The following is a 22,616-nucleotide window of genomic DNA, read 5'->3' on the forward strand; positions in this document are numbered from 1 at the left end:
CTCTTTACTCATGTAACTTCTCCAACCATCTATTAATGTTAATTTTGTCCTTTCTCCCAGTGACAGCTTCAGCACCAGCGAGTTCTCCTCACATCAGCTCTTTTGGGACTGGTTATAAGCAAAGCTATAGGGGAATGTGGCTCAAGGGACAGGGCTGCACCTTCTCACTGAAGGTCCAGTTTACTCAGTTGTACTGCAAGGCAAACACTGCCAGAGTTAAATAACCACACAAAGCAAATATATACTCCATAAAACATTAATATTTTAATGAAAAATCTTAGCTTCATATTTCTATCCAAAGACACTCAAAACTAGTTTTTCTCCCCCCTTAATTTTGACCTATAATGGGACCAGTTTGGAGATTTTTTTTTTTGTATTTTGGAACTTTTTTTTTAAAGATTAAACAACCAGGCTAGCAAAAAGGTACCCAATACATACTTTTCTTATATCAAACAAGCTAGTATTTCAATACAATGTAACTATACAGAATATATACATTACACATATGATCACAAAGCAAACACTACAGGCTCAGAACAGATTTGAAAAAACATGATATTCACATTGATTACAATAACTCTAAAAATGATTGTAACGTTGAAACGGCACTTAGTTTACAAAAAAAGTCACAAAAATATATATAGCCACCAAGAACTATGGTTCCTGAAAAATACTAATAGCCAGATAGTATTATATAAAATGTGAAGTGTATTTAAACATCGTATACATTAAAAAACAAAACCAAAACCCAAAACCAATTCTGTTAGGTCAATAAACATGCCAAGTAATCTAGCTGTGGCCAGCATCAACAAGAGAAGCTGTACTGTGGATGAGATGATGACTGGATATACGGCTGGTGACTGGAGACTGGCACAGTTAAGGGGGTTTCACTGTTACTAAAATGCACAAAGAAGCCCAACAATAATTTAATTCACATTTTTTTTCCCTCCAGCTTCCACTTTTCCCTCTTTGGGGTTTCACCATGGGGCAGCACCTTGAGTGAAGGCACTGCAGAACAGAGCAAGGAAGCTGTCCAAGGACTCGGTGTAGCCAGGGTTACAGGTCAGAATATCAAAAGCATGCATCAGCTAAATGAATGGTGAAACAAAATCACTCTTCTGGGGACTTCAGCAACCCTCAGGAAGACTGTAGGTACAGTTGCCACACGGGCTGGCAGCACCAGATTCCACTTTTTTTTTTTTAGTGCAACCAGATTTGTAGCTGAGAGCTGTGGGACACAGAGTTACTGTGCTAGAACACGGAGTGAACGAAAATCCAGAGCAGTAAGTACTGTTGCACTAAAAAAATTCACATTTGTTTCTTTTATGGTACATTTCCTCAAATACTTGGAACCCACTCTATTCACCAGGTACCTCTGATGTGGGGAGGCACTGTCTTGAACCCTCTTACCTGCCATCATCACAATGCTATGGGATTTATTATGTCTACAGTTGGAGATGAGAACCCTCCAAAACAGGATTTCACCTTGTGAGCAAAACTGGAACGTGAGCGGCCTGAATGAAAATCAGCTATTTTCCATATTCTGATGGTGTGGAAGTTGCAATGGATGTAGGAGCAGCAGGTGCTCCTCCATCTGAATTCTCTCATCCCTGCAGGGTGCACAAAGCTCCTGCTGGATTTGCATATAAAATGCTTCCTGGTTTGTCTCTGACAGAGACCAGCACTCACCTCAGCCCTCCCAACCCGGGGCTGCAGGGTGGAACCAGCGACCAAGAAGTGCCTGAAGCCCTCATATAAAACCTTAAACCATAGCTTAAAAACAATAAAACTCCATCCCACAGGGGACATATAGGGATCATAGTCTTATAAAATATATCTGACTGCATTGGCAGCTATTACTTTTTTAAAAAGTTTAAATTCACATCTTTTAGACTCAGAATCCATGTGAACCCAGAACCATTTTCAATACCCGAGTCTACTGATCTCTCAGTATGAGAGACTTGGCCGTGGTCTCTGCGAGCCTGACAACTGAACTCCAGCTGTGGGAACAGCACTTGGGCTCACTCTGCTTGCAGCAGGAGGGCTGAACCACACCAGCCCTGACCCTTGTCTAGCAGACACAGAAATGCATACTAAATAATGGAATTTTTTTGGGAGGGAGGGGAAAAAAGCTAAGAAGAAATAAGAAAATGCATCCCAGAATTCAAAACCCTCTGATAATGTACTGAAAGAAATGGATGTTTTAGGTTTAATCCCAAGTGTAGTTTAAGGCAAGTTTTTTCTATTTTAGTTATCTCTCTTGCTCTGTTTGGAATCCAAGCACATTAGCAACAGAAATTGTTTTAAGATGTCCTGTGTTTTTACATCTCTCTTGTGAAGAACACCAGCATTTCAAAGAACTGAACACTTCCAACAAGTTTTAGAGAGGAGGAATAAAAAGGTGTTTGCATTTAAACCGTATTCATTTCTATGGAGAAAAGAGATATTAACAAGAAACAATTACAGACAGGAAAATTAACAAGTAAACCCAACCCTAAACCCACCAAACCAAATCCTCCAAGAACTCTATTCTTTCTCCAGTTGAACCAGATTGAAAAATGAGAACTAAATTAAGATGTTACCCAGAGATTAGGAGGCTGAAAAGATAATGTGTAACACACAGTGCAATGAAAAATGAACCCAGGCCTTGCCTTGTACCTCGGTGTTAATGATCCTTGTGTCTTTTCAAGGAAGAACAGATCAGAGCTATAAAGTCTTTGTAACTTTCCCCTTTCTCTTTGGTATTCTGAAAGCAATTTGCCTTCTGACTCAAAATTTTAAGTCTTAAAAATCCAATATCCAGGTATGTCTGTGGTGTGTTTGTACCTTCTCACCAATGAACTCTTTAGCAAAATACTTCAGGGATGAAAATGATCAGATTTTAATGATCAGATTATGTCCTCCAGCTCATACCTGACCACCTTTGATTATTACATCTCTGCAGTCAGGAAATGTGGTTTGAGTGAAGCACTGCTCAGAACATGACTCACAAAGGGCTCTCATTTACCTGTGGAACATGTCAGGAAAAAGAGAAAACGCTGGGTTTGAGCTCAGTGTTGCAGCCCTCTAGGTCAGAATAAAGCTCAGCAAAAGGCATTGTCTTGTCTCACTGGCTTCTCAGAGAAATCCCAAGTGCAAGAGAAATGGTCTCTTAATTCAGCTCATCAGCAGGCACTGGGCTATTTCACAGTACAGCAGCCCAGAAAAAGCATTTCTCCTTCAAGCCCTTTTAAGAAGCCTCACAAAGGTAGATATAATCAAGACTGAATTGCAGCACAGAAGTTCTTTGCAGCATGTTTCTAAAACACCCTTTGGATCTGGTGGAGAAACCTCATTCCAGCAACCCGGAAAGTACTTAAATCCCAACTGTTTTCACTCTATTTAACTAAAATATGTGGGTTTAACCTAAAAAGAGAAAAATTGTTGAGGTCATTGAAACCCTTTAAACACTTTCCAAAGGTCAATAAACTTTTTTCCTTACAAAAGCTGGCTATTAATAGAAAGAACTCAGTCTCAGAGAGTATCAGAGCTGCCTAGGCTGCCTGAATACAAATTGATGTGCAATATAATACCACTTTTGTGTCTTCTGTTTCTTCAGGAGCAACCTTGCTCTATTGGTTTCATTTCCTCCTCATGTTTGCATAAAACAAATCCGGAAAATAACAGAAAATAGCAATTAACAAAAAAAACAAGACTCAAAACTAAGGGAGTGTATCATGCCTTTGGAATACTGAGATCAAGCAATACCTACTCACTCAGCACATCATCTGTAGGCCATGGGCATTTGGCATCAAACACTGAGTTAACTTCAGAAGCTGTAAGAAAAATCACAAATCTCCTAATGTACTTCCTAATTTAGGTTTCAAAGCAGTACTTGAGCCCAAACAGCCTCGACCAAACAAGACTCACTGCTCTGAAAATCCCACACCCTCCATTCGTAGCTTTTTCTAAATATGGAAAAATGAAATTGCAAATATTTCAGTTTATTGCTTGCTTGAGCTGTGTGTGTAGCTGGAGTAATGGCCTTTAATAAACCGAGTTGGCAAGGATTTAAAGTGTTTTGAAACAGGAACAATTCATCATTGCTCTATAGGCTTTTTGTAAACAGCCCCCTGTTGGTTAGAAAGTTGTCCTTAGAGAGAATAAATTGCTTGTTTTACCCAAAACAGGCTAGTAAAAATCTCTGAAACTATACATACATATGTATAAACAAAAAAAAAGTGCAATAATGCACAAAAGAGTTTATTTTTTCCAATCTGTAAACTCCCTCTAGCTAAATCTCAGATTAGTAAAAACACAGTGTGTATGTGAGGGGGCAATGATCAGAACTGCAAATAATCTGGCCATGGTTTAAGAATTTCAGTTTGGGAAAACCTTCATTTCCCTTTGTGGCTCCCCATCTACAGACAGGTACAGTCAGGAGATATTTGTCAGGCTTGCATGGCTGAACACTTCTCCATCATTCCCAATTCCTGGTGCACCTTTAGACTTTCCATGCCTAGCCTCAGCTGGGCTGATCTGTTTAGGCTATTTGATCAAGCAGTTTCTAAAAGGACTGGAACAGAAGAAGGAGGAATACCTGGCATTCATCTGGGCTGGACAGGGATGGTGTGTTTTGAAGAAGTGTGTGACTGTTCCTTTCAAAACCGCTCACCATTTCCAAGCACAGGGCACAGTAAGGGCTTTGAAAAACAGCAGGCACATATAGGAAGTGTCACTTCTTTATGCAGAAGATTAAAGCATCCACTCAAAACTAGTCAAAACTGTTCAATCATGGTTTCCAATGCATCCTTTTGTTTATCATTTGAAAAAGGTTTCCTCTGATTTCTTTCCCTTAACCAGAGGGCCTGCAGAAGCAAGAGAAACTTAATGAGCTGCTCTAACTGTGGAAGAAGGAATAGTTAAAGTGATCTGAATCAGTTGTTCTTCTTTAGAAGTGTATCACAGCTTCCATGATGTTCTGACAAGATCTTTTTTGTGCAATCAGTCTTAAATATTTTCACAGAAGTGATCATTCAGTCATGAAAAATAATGTAACATCTGTCGCAGTTTTCAGTTTAAAGCGTAGCTTACAAAGTAAAAAGGGGAAAATCTCCCCACTTTTCATTTAAAAAAATTAAATTAAAATGTACAGGACCAAACACAGGCACTTTCCAAAGAACAAAAATGAAACCAAACCATGAATTATTCGATAGTAATAGATGACAGCTCCGGTTTGGGAGGGTCACCCGCGGCTGCCTCAGCAGTGGTGTTAGTCTTTGGCTGCTCTGGCACATCTTCTTCCTTCTCTGCCAACCCACCCAGAGACCCCAAGGGGAAAGTGCTTTCACAATTCTGAGTAGATGACACCTGTGAAATGACAGGCATTTGGACAGAAGAGTTGCTTTCAAAGCCATGCTCCCCTAGCTCATACTGCCCGAGGGTCTCCTCTTGTTCCTGGTTTAAGTAGTCCGGTACTAGGAAGTCACTGGAAGAGGGGTAAAGGACAGAAGAGAAATGTCATTTCTCACACCATGGTATCAGCTCCATCACACAAACTACATTGACAGAGAACAAATGTACTCATTTCACATTGGCCAAGACCATGGCACTGACATACTCCACTAAGCACCATAACCTGGTTCTCATTTCCACACACACAGAATTTATTCAGTGGCATCTATTTCACATCCGTATTTCCTACACAGCAACTTCTTATGATTAGATTGTATCACCTTGATGAGAATGAAAGTTAATGTCTGGAACACATTTGGCACTGAAAACCTCATTGAAAAAAAGGGAGCATTCAGGCTTTAAAAATAGAAACAAAAATGAGTTCAGCACTGGCAAAATGTGGCCCTTTCCATGTCTGAGGAACAGCATCCCCCAGAGCAGCAGCAGGACTTCCCTCTGAGTGGGCAGGGTAGAACCAGGGGCACAGGTGAGGCAGCTGAAGGCACAGGGAGCTGCCAGCTGCAGTGGGGGGGTGATCCTGACATGTATCACACTCCTGACAAAAGTATGGAATTGCATCTCCTTCCCCTTTTAATCCTTCCTGGACAACTCTTGTGCTATGCACTCTTAACAGCTGAGGCCTGAGTGGATCCAAAGAAAACCTACCAAAAGCTCCAGTTGTACTTTCAGAGCACGAGGACATAATGGAAATAAATTTCTTTGCAAGTTTTCAGCACCAGACATGAAGTTTGTCTCGAGACAAGTACATACATGTACCATATATATGCACATTTGTATGCTTTGGTTCACCTGGCAATGCCTCAGTCAAAAGAAATCCTTAAATGACAGAAGCATTCACTGCTCCAACCCAAGCTCACAGCCAGCTCTGCTAAACCTCATGTTTGTCAAATCAGACTGAAGGAAGGGCTACAGGCAACTAAAATCACACCCTTTAATATGACTTTAATTTGCTGACAACAATGCAGTGCTTACCACAACCAGGGCATCACCCTGCAGACTGTTTGCTCCAGTTTTGGCACAAGAGCCAAGAACCAGAACTGTGTAAGCCCATAGATATGAAGCACTTGTACTTTTAAACAATATTCTGCTGAAACAACAGCAACTGGCTTTCCTGCTTTGTTTTTCAATCTTTTTTGTCCTACGTCACTTCTGAGTTAATCAAATAGAACAAAATACTCAAATGTTTTTTATGGGAAGAAGAATAATGTCTGGAAATCAGGAGGGGTGGGATTGTGATGCTGTAACATTCAGAACATTGCATTTTTTGCATTGCTGAAGGCAGATGATTACACACACCACGCTGCACTCTCTCTAAGATTTAAGAGCTGGAAGATCTTCCTGTCTTCAATTTCTCTCATCCAACTTTTATATTTTCTCAAATTCCAACAATTACTTTTATATCAATGAGAGAACACAGTGCTCGTCTGACACCTCAGAACTCTTTTAATAGTCTTTAGCAGTGCATTTGTGAGATATGCCAAGTCTTTTGTGGCCTGATAAAAAATGTCCAAGTGGCCCTCACTATTTCCAAAACTATGAGTCTAATCATTTAGTAATGTTATCTAGAAAATGAGAAAGGAGAAGGTCTGGAGTCATGCAATCTTTCCACAGTGTTAAGCAACCACTTAAAATGAAGTAGGAAGTCTGTGCCCTATGAAAGTGAACAGACTATGTACAAGATTTTGAAAAGCAAATCAATATCAAATCACAGATACTGTAGGACAGAACACTGTGGCTTCACACCATTGGCCTGGCCATAGGTACTACTGAAAAGAGAAATTAAGTAACCCAGAACCAGCCTCTGCATATCACTGGATTCTTCAGTAGCCTCCTATATAGCTCCCATGCTGTAAGACAGATCAGATACAACAGAGAGTGGAGCAGGAATCAATCTGACTGCAATTAGCTGGCAACCTGATGAGAGGCACAGCAGGCTGCCCTGAAAGCAGGAAATGATGATCTAAGGATAAAAAAAAAAAAGAAAAAAAAGAGAAAAAAAAAGAAAAAAAAGCAAGTTTCCCTGTTAGGTTTTTGCTGTGCACCTCACCTGCTCTGGAAGTAGTTTGCTAGCTCTGACGCTTCATGGTTCAAGCTCCTCAGGTGAACGATTAAATTTCCAGAGTTGGTGAACATGGCGCCGCATGTTTTGCACTCGTAAATCCGAGGCTTGCGGATAATGTGCCGGGAAACCCGCATGTGGTGTTTATATTCCCCGAAGGAAGTGAAAGTGGCACTACATATCTGGCACCGGAAACAGCGTTTACCTTCGTGCTTCAGGCGATGCATCTTGAGCGAGTAAGCTCGGGTGAACTTTTTCCCACAGCGGTCACACTGAAAGGGTTTAATGCCTGTGGGAGAGAGCACAAACACATTCACCTGTGGGGCACAGGGCACAATCCTCCCCACAGACTGCAGCTCTAGGTGCTCACAGCAAAGCTCTGCTTGAAAAAGAGATTTGCTGTTAACTTTAAAAAGGGAGAAATAATTAGAGCAGAGCTGCGCTCCCTCGGGACAACCTCCAGGAAATCTCAGGTGTAAGAGCTGAAATGAGGGATGCAGGACTCCAGGGGCTCTCCAAAATGCAGTTTATTATATCCAAGATGCAGTTTATTGTATCCAAAATGCGGTTTATTATATCCAAAATGCAGTTTATTGTATCCAAGATGCAGTTTATTGTATCCAAAATGCAGTTTATTGTATCCAAAATGCAGTTTATGCCATCCAGGACGTTACAGCAGTCCAGGGTGGTGGGTGACAGAGCTGTGCCCACAGCTGTGAGCTCCAGCTGCAGGCAGGCCTGGAGCCCTGCATCCCTCATTCAGGCTCTTACTAATGGAGCCTCACGTTGGGTGCCACTGTAAGAGCTGAAATGAGAGATGTGGGACTCCAGGGGCTCTCCAAAATGCAGTGTGTTGTACCAAAATCCAGTTTATTGTATACAAAATGCAGTTTATTGTATCCAAAATGCAGTTTATTGTATCCAAGGTGTTACAGCAGTCCAGGTCGTGGGTGACAGAGCTGTGCCTACAGCTGTGAGCTCCAGCTGCAGGCAGGCCTGGAGCCCTTTGGTTTTGGTTTCATTGCATTCTATACTTTTCTTTGCTGAGCATCTTAATACAGTAGAACCAATCTATACCTTAACTATTATCCATAGCCTATCATAACTGCTATCATTACCACATTCATGTTACTGTTCTCCAATCACTCAAAGTCAGTACATTACAGTTTAAGCTAGAAGTTGTTTTTTCAGTTTTCTTGCAGTGGAAAATTCTGAGACCTTTTTTCTACTTGCAGCTTTTGCTGACTTGTTTGCCTGTGCTTTCTTTCTGTTTGGTAAAAACATTTTCTTGTTTGAGGTGGGTTTTTCCTTTGCTCTAAGCCATAAAAACCCCTTCTAACTAACACACCCTTTGCCTCCTTGGTTATCCAGTGAGACTGGCTCAGCAATTCATTTCTTCTATATCAAAACCTGCTTCCATTTCTATTCCTTCTTCAGACTCTACATTTAAAAATCTTTCTGCCAAGCACACATACCTGTGAGACTTTCTGGTCAAACTTTCATCCTTCCCAGCACTCATGGCTGTGACCTGTCCCAAGGCTCCTTCCCCATGGTTTAAACGATTTCAAGCCCCTGTGGATTCAAGATCCCCAGGTGTGGGAATTTATAAAATCAGAGGCTTTTGGGAAAGCTGCAGAAGGCAGGCTTCAGAGACAGCAGAACTGTGATTAGAGCTGATAGCATCTTCCCATTGTCATAACCATGTCATGAGACTGATGCTAAAAAATAAAACAGCTCAGAGCACGTTCCTCAACACTCCTGTCCCATTTGTGATTTCTACAGAGCCCCTGACCAGCAACACCCAGGCACAGGCACAAGGCCCTGATGCTGCAGCCATCTCCTGTGCCTTTGAACTCCTTTGATCTCAGCACATTCTTGTGCCAGACTGGTTCCCAACAATGCAATTATCAGCCTACCCTTAATTGCAATGTTTTTTTCTGGCTGCCTTTGGCCTCAGAGAAGTGTTCTGGCAAGGGGACTGTGCACAGGGACGCCCCTGTAATGCAGCAGGAATGGTGATAAAAGGGGCAGTAGGAGCCTTTATATTGCGTGGGAACCTTGCTGCACAAGAATTTTCGGCAGCTTTGCATGACAGACAGCTCCCTAAGACAGCTGAGCTTCATGCCTCTCATTTTTTTCTTGTATTAATTTAGAATTTTTTTCTTGTATTAATTCTAGAAATTCAGCTCCTGGTTAATTTTTCATTTCTTACCCTAAAACATGCGAGCTCTGCAATATGTTGCAGTGGCTGAGTGTGTAATCATACAAACAGAACTATTACAAGATAAAAGTCTGAGTCACCAAAACCTTAGGATTTAATCAAAAGTGTGAACTGCAGAAAGTGGGAAAATCCAAACATGAGGTTAAGAATCTGGAATATGGAGCTCTATTCATAATAGGGCTGTCAAGGAATAAAAAAGATTTTCTCAAAAGGCTGAATGTGCATCAGCCCTGGCTGTTAATTCCCCCAGTCTTTCACTCTGCTTCTCTTACTTTCAAAGCAGGAGGTGAACTTTTAATTGAGGGCTTTTAGACAGAGAAAGCTGTAGTTAAGGTTACACTGAAATGCCCTGTTAAGCATGTGAAAACAAGTTAATAAACTGGAATATGGTCTGGTGGAGCTCAAACTTTTCATGCTTTCCTACTGTCCAAGGGCACCCATTTCCTCTGGTAGTTTGAGGGAAATCTCTTTAGCCATTTTACTCACATGAAAACACTTTCAACATTTACAAGCTTTGAGAGTTCTTTTGCATGTTAATTATTCTAAACCAGCTATTCAAAGCTCTCCCAACTTTACCCAGGGGTTGTCAGTTGACAGGCAGACCAGAGATGCTTTGCTGTCAGATTTTAACAACAGGCTTGGGATCATTTTGCACCCACAGAATTTGCTTTTTCAGGTATTAAACACATATCTGGCTATTTTGCTTGAAAGGATTTGACAAATAATTGTTGACAGGGAAAAATTACACCTTGTCAGTTGTGGCTGCTCTGTCCCAGAATGGTTCAGCTTCTGTGTGCAGGCAAGAGTCAGACTCAAACCAGGAGATGCTAAACCATGAGACTTAGTGGCCAAGTGCAATAACCTTTCAATATTCCCTTTATTCCCCCAAATGTCAATGTTATTGCCACATAATGCTGACAAGTCTTGAAAACACCAGTAGCAAAGACATTGGGGAGTTCATGCTTGGTTAGAAATCAAAATGAATTTGGGGACCCAGGCCCAGAGGAGGCATTCCCATAAACCTTTGGCTGCCTGTGCTACCTGCAGGAGCTAAACTGAAAATGAAACCAATTCAGTTGTCCTGCAATCCTTCCCAAAAGTCTGAGATGCAAAGGCATACAACCTCCTTCAATGCAAGGACACAGATAATATTTTCTTATGGCTGCAAGTCTCCTCTGAAACACAGCAGAGAATTGCAATATGGCAGAGGAAGAATTTCAATCTACTTCTTTAGTGCAATAAAAGGGCCAAGTATACTTTATTTCATCTCAGATATTTTTCAGGAAAATTACTTATCCTGATGAGTTGCAGGCAATCAGGTTTTTTTCAGTCCACACAAATGCTGATTATCCACGAGCACAACTATCAGTCAGACTGCAGGGATCACAACAAGCATTCAACACAACCTCTACCCAATCTTTCTGAAATCAACTCTGAAGCACTTGGCAGGTGAGTGGAAAAGCTGCATTATTACAAGGCTGTGAGTCAGGAACTGGGGGAGCAGGGCTGTTTCTCACCTGAGTGGATGAGCATGTGTTGTTTCAGGTTCTGGATGCGGGTGAAGCGCACCCCACACGTGGGACACTGGAAGGGTCTGTCGGGACCGTTGGGGCTGGGCCTCTCTGTGCTGCTGGTGGAAGGAGCAATGTAGAGTTGGTAGGGATACTGAACGTTCTCCAGACTACAAAGAAAAAAGGCACTTATTTACAAAAGCAGCCAAGAAGCCTCCTCTGCAAAAATCTGAACCTTGAAGGCTTTTGTGTGAGAAGGAAGAGATTGGCACGTCACAGTTCTGCTGAAATCTCATTTATTCTGGAAATCTCTGGGTCTGTAGCAATGTGTCTGATCTGCACCTGAAATCTTACAGTCACTGACTCTGCACATCAGAGCACACCCAGGGAATAAGCTCAGAATTCTGTTTCTTTGGGTCTGAGCACAACTGCAAACTGAACTGAATGTTATTTTCCAGGCGTGAGCGTTTTCTCCAGCACATCGATGACTTGCAATCACTGAACAGTCCCTGAGGAAGAGTTATAGAGCTGAGCAAATGAAAAGCAAAGGAGTATTTTGCAGCTTCAGTGATATTTACAAATGAAATTAAAGCCAATTAATTTTTCATCTCAATCCAAGCTCCATCAACAAAAACTAGCATCTACAACTGCGTATTTTTAAGTTTAAAATATTAATCTAATGAAGCAATACTTGCTCCTTGTCTGATTCAAAGAGCTCCAGTGCTGTGTTTAAAGAACAGCACATGAACTGCAATGAGGAACAATTTAACTTTCAAAGTAATTTATTTAAAACTGACTAATTGCTCCTCCATAGCCTCCAGCTGCAAACTGTTTAAGGGAACCACAGTGCTCTAATCCAAGTCCTCTGGCAAGGAACTTGCTAAAGGGCACAGTGAAACAGGAACAAATCTGCTGGTACAAACAGGGGTTGTACCTACCTGGGGGTTCCCTTCCCTGAGCACTAAGGTCTGTATTTTTGGTGAAATTGCCATTTCAGCTGCTGCCAGCCTGCTGAAAGATCAGCCATCACTGGCAGCAGGGAACTGCTCTAACCCTGACTGTTCATTCCATGGCCAGCACACTGCAACTTCAGCTTTACTAAACTGAAACATCTGAAATGCCCTGAGAAAAGATGCAATGGTGTCTCCTCACAGTCAGAAAGTTTTCCTAAGTGAGGAAATCCTTCTGCTGCTCTGCTTCCCCCTCAGGCCCAGAGGGCTGCCTTCAGGGTTCTGCTGGATTTGGGGGTTTCTAACACTCACACAAATGAAAGATGCACTTGGCACAAATACATTTTCCTAGGCATCATACAAAAATTCACAAGTTCAGCACAGGAGGGTAAGAACTAGGATCATCTCTTTAAAATCAACACTTAAACTGTCTTTACTCTGGAAAAGGATGGCACTGCAACTGTGAGGACAGGGCATATCTCAATTCTGAGCACATTAATTCTCAGCAGCCAAAGTTCCAGTTGTAAAATTTATCTGCAGAGAGAGCACCAGGTATCTCTTGATACACACAAGATTCAAGGGTTTCCTGTAGAGTTTAGTATCACTCAGTCTGTAAAACCCTAAGGATTTCTGACCTCACATGGCACTGGAAGAAGATTTGCACTAAAGAAGAAATTTTCTTGTCCTTGACTTTTTATACACAGTAGGGTCCCAGAGCTGAGGAAAACAAGAGATGTGACAGACTTGTTGATCTGTGATAAAGGGAATATTTGCAGGAGCAAAGTCACTAGCTCTGTCCTGGGCCTGGCAGAATGGAGCTCTTTGCCATTCTGGGGTCTAAAAAACATCAACTGAAGCTTTTTGAAATAAGTGAGAGCATTTTAAACATAGGTTCTGATTTTTCTAACCAAATTCCTGACCAAGCCTGGCACTCCACTTCCTTTTTTATACATGTAGCGTGCTCATATAAGAATAACATTTGGGTTTTGTGACAACAAAGAATTTCATCTTCTGACGAGTTCCTTAGGTGCTGCCTCCCTCACTGCTGTGTTGGGGACTGTGAGGAGGCACAGGCACGTTGTGCTGCTGGAGCTTTCTCAGGAGACACCCAAAGTAGGGCAGCAGAGCTCTCCTTTTGTTCCCAGCTCAGGAGCCAGAGCTCTCCTTTTGTTCCCAGCTCTCCTGGGCTCACTCACCCTCCAAGCCTGTGCTGGTGCCACCTCCTCCACTGGAGAAGTGCTATGGGCACAACTCCATAGAAGAAATTGAAATGAAAGCCTGGGTTTGATTTCATCTGTCTTTCATGGTGAGGAGGGCTGATTAAAGCAGATCCAGTGGGAACCAGAGGTTCCCCAGCTATCAGTGCCTGGCTTGTCTTTTCCCATGCTCACACTGCCAGCAGGGTGAAATGCCTGTTTGGTGACATAACTCAGCACCATGAAGAGATTATATTTGAAACATTATTAGATTTTTCTCCCCTGCTTCCTTTTCCCCCACATTTACCTAATTTTTCAAGACTTGCAATTTGTGATCAAGATTTGTGATCAATTTGTGGCATTTAACAGCTGAGATTTGTCTGACATCTCCAAGAGCTTCTGTACCAGCTACATAGAGAGAGAGGTTTCAAATGTTGTCACTGAAATATCCTACTTGCACTTTTTCTTCTTTTCACCTGAGATTATTTACATATTTAACTGTGCAGAACTAAACTCTGACAAACATGAATGTCAAAATGCCAGTGAACCTGGAAATGTTCATTATTTGTAAATAACTATTATTTTAGAGAAGTGGAGGCTCTCATTCTATTGGATCAGAGAGACCTTTTATAACTGAGCAACTCCTTTTTAAGTGTAGCCACAAACTGATACAGAGACCAACTGTTAAAGCAGGCAAGATTAGAAGTGTGTAACAATCCAAATGTGAAATACCAGAGAAAGAATAGATGAGACTTCACTGGAGCAGTCATTTTAATACTTAACAGACTCCTGTGTGCCTATTAAGCTGACAACAATTACATGTGACCTACTGTTTATGAAACACTGATTATGCAGGAGGCCAAATTAATGATGTTAATTATTTAAGACAGAAACTCAAGAGAGAAGACATCTTAGTTTTTGAAATGTTTATGATTCTTCCACAGCGACACAGATATAGTACTGAGAGGCCTTTAGAGGGACTGGTCTTTTGTTTTGTTTCAGAAATAGAAATGTAATATATTACATTTATTAATGTAATAAATGCTTATTACAATATACATTTTTTAATATTAATTTGCACTGGGAACACACAACTGATTTTGAAATTTTGAGAATTCCTAGTGGTAAAGAAATGTACAATATGGAGTTAAGGGTGCATGAAACATTCAAACAGTTTGGGAAGGGAATTTTCTCCATCTGTACAAGGTATTGATTGTTTTTTTCTGATTCAGCTAGAGAAACATGTTTTACTTTATTCAGAATTCTTATGCACCCAAAACTGTGTGCCCAAATTGCTGCACAGGGAACAACAATCCATATTTATTGGCTGCTGTGTCCATCCCATGCTTGAAATGGGAATTTAAGTCATGCTTGAAGGGCTGTCCCAGTGTATTTGAAAGCACTGACAAGACAAACACAAACCCCTGAAAGGAAACTGCTCAGGTCTTGGAAGCACCATTTTAAACATTCAGCTGGTTCTTGGAATCAGAACATTCTTGACACTTTCATTTGAATTTATAAAATAAATCACCTGGTAGTTCTGGAGTCTGAAATCCCCATGACTCTCAGTTCACTTGTAGCTATTGAAACCAGGTGCAAATTCAAGTTCATTTTCCTGATACTTCTGTCACTCTGAGACTAATTATTTTCAAACTGGAGCATAAACTAAGGTAAATATTCTTTCCTTCTCTGCATGTAGGAGATCTTTTAGTGGGAATTTTCAGTGTGTTTAAAGAATTTTTTATCTTTTGAATTTTCTACCCAATTTGTGCTGAAGCTCTGCAGTTTTATAGGAAATTTCTGAAATAATCCACTGCTGAAAATATGTGTGCCACTTGACTTCAGAATTACAGGTTTCAAAGCCTGGATTAGTTCAAGTGCAACATGTGCTCCTACTATTAATTCAACCCTTAAGTGCTGGGTGTTATTTTTATACTCAGGTTTGTTAGCAGATAGATAAAATCTTCCATGTCACCCAAAAAGTCTTATCTAAGCAGTTCTTTGCCCTTTTTAAGGGAAGTGGGACAGATTTGAGATGGAAAGATTTTATGAGCGATGAAAATGCAGCTTTTGGTTATTATCCCTATAGGGAGCTTCTCTTGACACAATTTCTGCAACAACTTCCAAAGGTTCACACTTCTCCCTCAGACCCACTTGTCTAACAAACCCCAGTTTGGAAAAATGTGCTGAGAGAAGGGAGAGCTCAGAACTGGAAGTCAGAGGAGCTGAGAGCAGCCCTGTGTGCCATGGTGGGTACCCCACTTACTTGGCTCTAACAGAACCATGATGTCTCTTTGACCAAACAGACCCAGCTCAGTTTGGTTTTCTCTGCCAACCTTCCCTTATAAGGGATTCCCTTCATAAATCACTCAGCTCAGCACAGCAAACGCCTGCTAAATATTTACAGCAAGTGCCACACAGCATCTTGGTAAGAACTACAGGCAGAAAGTTTGGGGGAAGAGATTTAAGGCTGCTCTGCCTCTCCTGTGGCTTGCACTAGTGTGGTTTGTTGAAGTCAGGGCTAGGCCTTGTTTTCAGTTGGTTGCTTTAGTATGCATGTTTCACATAGAGGTTTAATTCAAATTTATTGATATAGAGCAATGATGAAGAAACAGCAAGAACAGGACTATCTTTCTTCACCAGTGCTGCCTGGATATAAACAGGAAACAAAAAGCAATGAGTAAGCAGATTGTGACTTTCATCACCTACATTCTTCTAAAGCATCTGCCCCTCCAGGCACTGATTGTACTTTGATCAACACCCAGAACTTGATGTAGGAACAGCTAAACATTGTGGGATTAAGGCTGGGGAGGTAAATTACAGCAGCCACTTGGAGCAGAACACTTTGCACCCCGGGTTGGTACATACCGATCATCATCGTCTGCGTGAGCGTTGGTGCCAGACGTGCTCTGGAGTGTGGGCAGCCCCTCTGTAACCCCCTCATCTATTGAGCCTAGGCAAAGAAAAAAGGGCAGTTTAATGCAAAGAACTGTTCAAAAAGGGTTGGGGGAGCAGGTAAATACACATCAAGCTTGCTTTCCCAAATCTCTGATAGACACTGATAGCTGGGTGATAAGATAATAAAAGTGCCTAGGGAAAGTCATTTACAACACCCAGAAGCAACTTGTTCCAAAGCAGCTTCTCTCTGCACAGATTACCCAGTAAATTGACAATTCAATAAGGGCACATATTTGGTCCACCTAGAAAATGGAAATGTTAAATACAGCCAGTTTTCAAAACACATCCAGAACTAGCACTGAAAAGCAGGAATGTTACATTCACCTACAGGGACTATTTTGTCAATTTTTCAGGACTTCCTGAGCAATAAGGAGTTCAAACCTGCCACACTAAATGACTTTTGTGGTCCAAATCTTCCATAAATATATTAACTGATAATGTCTTCATTTATTGATAAGCAGCTGAGACAGGAAGAGCCCTCTGGGAAATCAGAAATGCAACACAAAAAAGACAAAACAGCTGTTTGTTAGAGAAATGTACAAACAAAACCACTCCAGAGCTCTGCTCAGTTCACCAGCACTGGGGCAAATGTAGCTCAAGGGGCTTGGGGAACAGAATCCAAGGAAATGCAGCACTAAAACAAACCCACACCTTCATTACTGATGGGGCTGCTGCTCATCTGTCACCAGCACCAGTTTGGTCAAGCAGCCCTGGATGGCCCCACTGAATCCATGGGATATGAGGACAGGAGGGGAAGGAGATTTCCCTCCCTTCATCTCCACCTTGAGGACAAGCAAAGTGCAGGACAGTGCAATGAGCTGCTCTTGCTGCTGGGGTGAAATAATTCTGCTTTATCAGAGAGGAGCAACCTGAATTTGGGGACCTAAAGCTCACCAGGAAAATCAAGTAGAATTAGGTGTACACTGGCAAATGTCAGAGAAATGCAGCACTAAAGTAAATCCACACCTTCATTCACTGATGGGGCTGCTGCTCATCTCTCATCAGCACCAGTTTGGTCAAGCAGCCCTGGATGGCCCCATGAATCCATGGGATATGAGGACAGGAGGGGAAGGAGATTTCCCTCCCTGCACCTCCACCTCAAGGACAAGCAAAGTGCAGGACAGTGCAATGAGCTGCTCTTGCTGCTGGGGTGAAATAATTCTGCTTTATCAGAGAGGGGTACAGGAGCAACCTGAATTTGGGGACCCTAAAGCTCACCAGGCAAATCAAGTAGAATTAGGTGTACACTGGCAAATGCCAGAGAAATGCAGCACTAAAGCAAATCCACACCTTCATTACTTATGGGGCTGCTGCTCATCTCTCATCAGCAGCAGAGTTTGGGCAAGCAGCCCTGGATGGCCCCATGAATCCATGGGACATGAGGTGGGGAAGGAGATTTCCCTCCCTGCACCTCCACCTCGAGGAGAAGCAAAGTGCAGGACAGTGCAATGAGCTGCTCTTGCTGCTGGGGTGAAATAATTCTGCTTTATCAGAGAGGGGTACAGGAGCAACCTGAATTTGGGGACCCTAAAGCTCACCAGGAAAATCAAGTAGAATTATTAGGTATATGCTGGCAAGTGTCAGAGAAAATGGAAAACCAAAGGGAGGAACAAAGATGGGAAAGGTGAAGCAGAAAATGTGCATATTCTGTCAAAAAGAATGAGAGATTCTTGTCTTAATGTGATGCCATGTTATGGGGCCAGTGACAAGAGGAAAATTGCATCTCTGGCAGCTTCACAATTAGTAAAATAAAAATTGTTGATTTTGTTAAGAGGTGACAAACTATACTTGGGAAATTCATCAGCTAAGCTATCTAGAAAGCAGAAAAGTGAATCCCACTTTGATTTATCCTTCTTTCTCATGAAATACTTCAGTGACAGTCCACTGAAAAATAAGCCCAACTGCTCTTAGGTTTCATTTCATGCCTTCACCTCTCAAATGCCAAAAGTGCTAATGAGTTATGAGAGTATCTTCTCACACACAGCTGTTTTGTAACCATAATGATTTATTTACCAAGTCCCTGCTCCACGTCTCCTTCCAAATTATAAAGTGCTTCCAAATATAATAAATTGCAAATGAACAATTCTTAAATTTCCCAAAGAGTGAATAAGAGCTTTTTGCAATATCAGAGAGAGGCAAGAATGCTTTTGTAGATGCACTATAAAACACTGAGATAAATATATGCAGTTATATGTGGAAAATATGTTCAGGGGAGAAAAAGCTGTACTTTAACATATTTTGCTGCCTCCATTTACTATTCTTACATTACTGCATAAAGTAATGCATTTTGGGGAGGTAAAAAGTGCTTTCTAGCTACAAAGTGTGCAGTATCATAACTGGGCTAAAAAGCAAGAACACTGTTTCCCTTTATAGCAAAACATGAATAAAAACCATTCTGAGGATGGTTATTATGCCAAAACCACTAAATATTAATTCAAACATATTCAAAGACAAAGAGCAGATTTGTACTTTAAAGATTTTGCCCTGGCACATTTTTCTTCTCTCTGCAGCTGTTTTAAGGCAGGACATGCTGTACTAACAGCAAAGACAGATATTTAAGTTTAAAAATTATAATCACTAAAGCCTGAGATTCTCTAACCCATGCACACAAAATTACTCATCTGGGGCCTGGAGTTTACAGCCAGTTTGTTCTTTAAGCTGCCTTGGTGTGATATTCATTTATATATTTATGATATATATCACTTGATATGCTATTTTTAACATTCTCTAATCATTACTGCTTCTTGTTCTATTTTGTCTGTGATGATATAATTACTTTGATGAAATAATTTGCATCTCTTATCACATGGCCCTGGCAAAGTCTTTCCCTTCTGACTGCAATGAGTTAAAACTGAATCAAACAAAATCTGCTTTTGAACAAGGACCTCTTTTCCTGGTGACTCCCCAGCAAACAGAAAGTTTCTTTTAGTTTTTAATTTGTGCAATATTTTGCCAAACTTTTAAAGATTTAAACTAGAGGACATGAAGTCTGTTCCTCAGCAAAGGTAAACATCCTTGTCTCCAATAAAGAAAACATTTTCATTTGGAAAAAGCATTACAATCTAAAATATCACCATGTGAGCTATACAAACTGGAGAACAATCCAACAGCACAGGATGGCATAGATGGGATAGATTTCATTTCTTTTTATGAATAGTTTGGCACTGAATGTGTGTTGCAGTTCTGGAGGGGCAGCCTGATCTCACTTTCTGCAGGGATGTTGCAGTGTTGCACTGACCAAAGCAAACAAACAATGCAGACTACAAGGCCACAATTCTTTACTGTGCTGTAGTTTATTTAATTCCTTAATGGGGGCAGCCTTTCACTCACACATTATTTGAATGAAGCAGAGCATCTGCCATTCTTCCAGTCTTCAAACAGAACAGGAGTTATTAGAAATCTTTCAGTAAACAAACTCTGCTGAGCACAGCTCAAGCCACTTGAGAGTAAAATAGCTGACTTGGGCAAAATTTTGATAATTAAATTAGAAATATTGCAAAAGCTCTATCTTCTGATTTACTAAAAGCCATTCAATGCATTCTGTGCAGAGGAAAAAAGGGATTGTTCCAGTAACCTTTAAGTATTAGCTCTTAATAAAGAACAGCCTGCTATAAGATCCCAAAACTGGTTTCAAATTGTCTTTCATGGAAAAAAGATTTCTCAGCAACCAGCAGCATTTGAAGAAGCAACTTGAGAATCAAATCCCACAGAAATGGAAAGATTCTCAATATTATGACTGTGTGGTTTTATTTTTGTCTGGGGCATTAAGATGACAGTGTTTCACCACTTATTTTGCAAATCCTCTTACAAAGGCTCTCTGTCACGATTATATGAGATTTGATGTCTGATGCAAAGCACTATTCTAACCCTTTGTGGCTGCAGGCACAGGCTTTTCAAATCTGATGCTGGAGCTCAGCTGAGATCATGCCTTTTGGCACTAATGAAAGCAGAATTAAGTTTCCCCAGTCAGGCAACTAAAGGTAAAAAGGAGTTATCAACCTCTGCTGAATAAAGAGGGTTACCACAGGCTCACCATTCTCAGCTGCCTTCTGCAAAGTTATTTAAAGAACTCCAAGTTTATGTGTAATATTTCAAAAATCAGGGGGAAAAATGGTGTTTCACCAAAATAAAGTATGAACACCCATGAGGCAGATTTCCTCCAATGAAATCCCCAGTGCTCAGGTGGGATGTGTACCTGCAGAAATAGCCATACCTGCAGATGAAGACTGAGGGCTGCCTTTTGCAAAGTTATTTAAAGAACTCCAAGTTTATGTGCAATATTTCAAAAATCAGGGGGAAAAAAATGGTGTTTCACCAAAATAAAGCATGAACATCCATGAGGCAGATTTGCTCCAATGAAATCCCCAGTGCTCAGGTGCCAGGTGGGATGTGTACCTGCAGAAATGGCCATACCTATAGATGAAGACTGAGGGCTGCCTTCTGCAAAGTTATTTAAAGAACTCCAAGTTTATGTGCAATATTTCAAAAATCAGGGGGGAAAAAGGGAAGTTTCACAAAGTAAAGCATGAACACCCACGAGGCAGATTTGCTCCAATGAAATCCCCAGCGCTCAGGTGCCAGGTGGGATGTGTACCTGCAGAAATGGCCATACCTATAGATGAAGACTGAGGGCTGCCTTCTGCAAAGTTATTTAAAGAACTCCAAGTTTATGTGTAACATTTCAAAAATCAGGGGGGAAAAGGGGAGTTTCAAAAAATAAAGCATGAACACCCATGAGGCAGATTTCCTCCAATGAAATCCCCAGTGCTCAGGTGGGATATGTACCTGCAGAAATGGCCATACCTATAGATAAGGACTAAAGTTTGCCTTCTGCAAAGTTATTTAAAGAACTCCAAGTTTATGTGTAATATTTAAAAAATCAGGGAAAAAAAAGAGAGTTTCACCAAATTAAAGCATGAACACCCACAAGGCAGATTTCCTCCAATGAAATCCCCAGTGCTCAGGTGGGATATGTAACTGCAGAAATGGCCATACCTGCAGATGAAGACTGAGGGCTGCCTTCTGCAAAGTTATTTAAAGAACTCCAAGTTTATGTGCAATATTTCAAAAATCAGGGAAAAAAAGGGCAGTTTCACAAAAGTAAAGCATGAACACCCACAAGGCAGATTTGCTCCAATGAAATGCCCAGTGCTCAGGTGCCAGCTGGGATGTGTACCTGCAGAAATGGCCATACCTATAGATGAAGACTGAGGGCTGCCTTCTGCAAAGTTATTTAAAGAACTCCAATTTTATGTGTAACATTTCAAAAATCAGGGGGAAAAAATGGTGTTTCACCAAAAGAAAGTATGAAAACCCATGAGGCAGATTTCCTCCAATGAAATCCCCAGTGCTCAGGTGCCAGCTGGGATGTGTAACTGTAGAAATGGCCATACCTATAGATGAAGACTGAGGGCTGCCTTCTGCAAAGTTATTTAAAGAACTCCAAGTTTATGTGCAATATTTCAAAAATCAGGGAAAAAAAGGGGAGTTTCACCAAATTAAAGCATGAACACCCACGAGGCAGATTTGCTCCAATGAAATCCCCAGTGCTCAGGAGCCAGGTGGGATGTGTAACTGCAGAAATGGCCATACCTGCAGATGAAGACTGAGGGCTGCCTTCTGCAAAGTTATTTAAAGAACTCCAAATTTATGTGCAATATTTCAAAAATCAGGGGGAAAAAATGGTGTTTCACCAAAAGAAAGTATGAAAACCCATGAGGCAGATTTCCTCCAATGAAATCCCCAGTGCTCAGGTGGGATATGTACCTGCAGAAATGGTCATACCTATAGATAAGGACTAAGGGTTGCCTTCTGCAAAGTTATTTAAAGAACTCCAAGTTTATGTGCAATATTTAAAAAATCAGGGAAAAAAAGGGAGTTTCACAAAAGTAAAGCATGAACACCCATGAGGCAGATTTCCTCCAATGAAATCCCCAGTGCTCAGGTGGGATATGTACCTGCAGAAATGGTCATACCTATAGATGAAGACTGAGGGCTGCCTTCTGCAAAGTTATTTAAAGAACTCCAAGTTTATGTGCAATATTTCAAAAATCAGGGGGAAAAAATGGTGTTTCACCAAAAGAAAGTATGAACACCTATGAGGCAGATTTCCTCCAATGAAATCCCCAGTGCTCAGGTGGGATATGTACCTGCAGAAATGGTCATACCTATAGATAAAGACTAAGGGTTGCCTTCTGCAAAGTTATTTAAAGAACTCCAAGTTTGTATGTAATATTTCAAAAATCAGGGGGAAAAAATGGTGTTTCA

General features: G+C 41.1%; 1 protein-coding gene across 5 annotated transcripts in view; it reads right to left on the reverse strand.

Annotated features, from left to right (window-relative positions):
* Positions 1-242: 242 nt before the first annotated feature.
* The window catches only part of ZBTB44 (zinc finger and BTB domain containing 44), a 42,979-nt gene continuing 20,605 nt past the window's right edge, over positions 243-22,616 (reverse strand). For 3 of the 5 annotated variants that reach the window (XM_054647468.2, XM_054647469.2, XM_077190074.1), the window contains 4 exons: positions 16,260-16,344; positions 11,252-11,415; positions 7,502-7,802; positions 243-5,467 (listed from right to left, as the gene is read on the reverse strand). In XM_054647468.2, the coding sequence (XP_054503443.1) occupies positions 5,185-5,467; positions 7,502-7,802; positions 11,252-11,415; positions 16,260-16,344 (833 nt within the window). In that variant the 3' untranslated portion in view covers positions 243-5,184. Of the gene's footprint in view, positions 5,468-7,501; positions 7,803-11,251; positions 11,416-16,259; positions 16,345-20,762; positions 20,780-22,616 lie in introns of those variants that run through there. The other 2 variants (XM_054647477.2, XM_077190075.1) reach the window with 2 other exon arrangements.

This window comes from Agelaius phoeniceus, chromosome 23 (assembly GCF_051311805.1).
Source record: "Agelaius phoeniceus isolate bAgePho1 chromosome 23, bAgePho1.hap1, whole genome shotgun sequence".
NCBI classification, from domain to species: Eukaryota; Metazoa; Chordata; class Aves; order Passeriformes; family Icteridae; genus Agelaius; species Agelaius phoeniceus.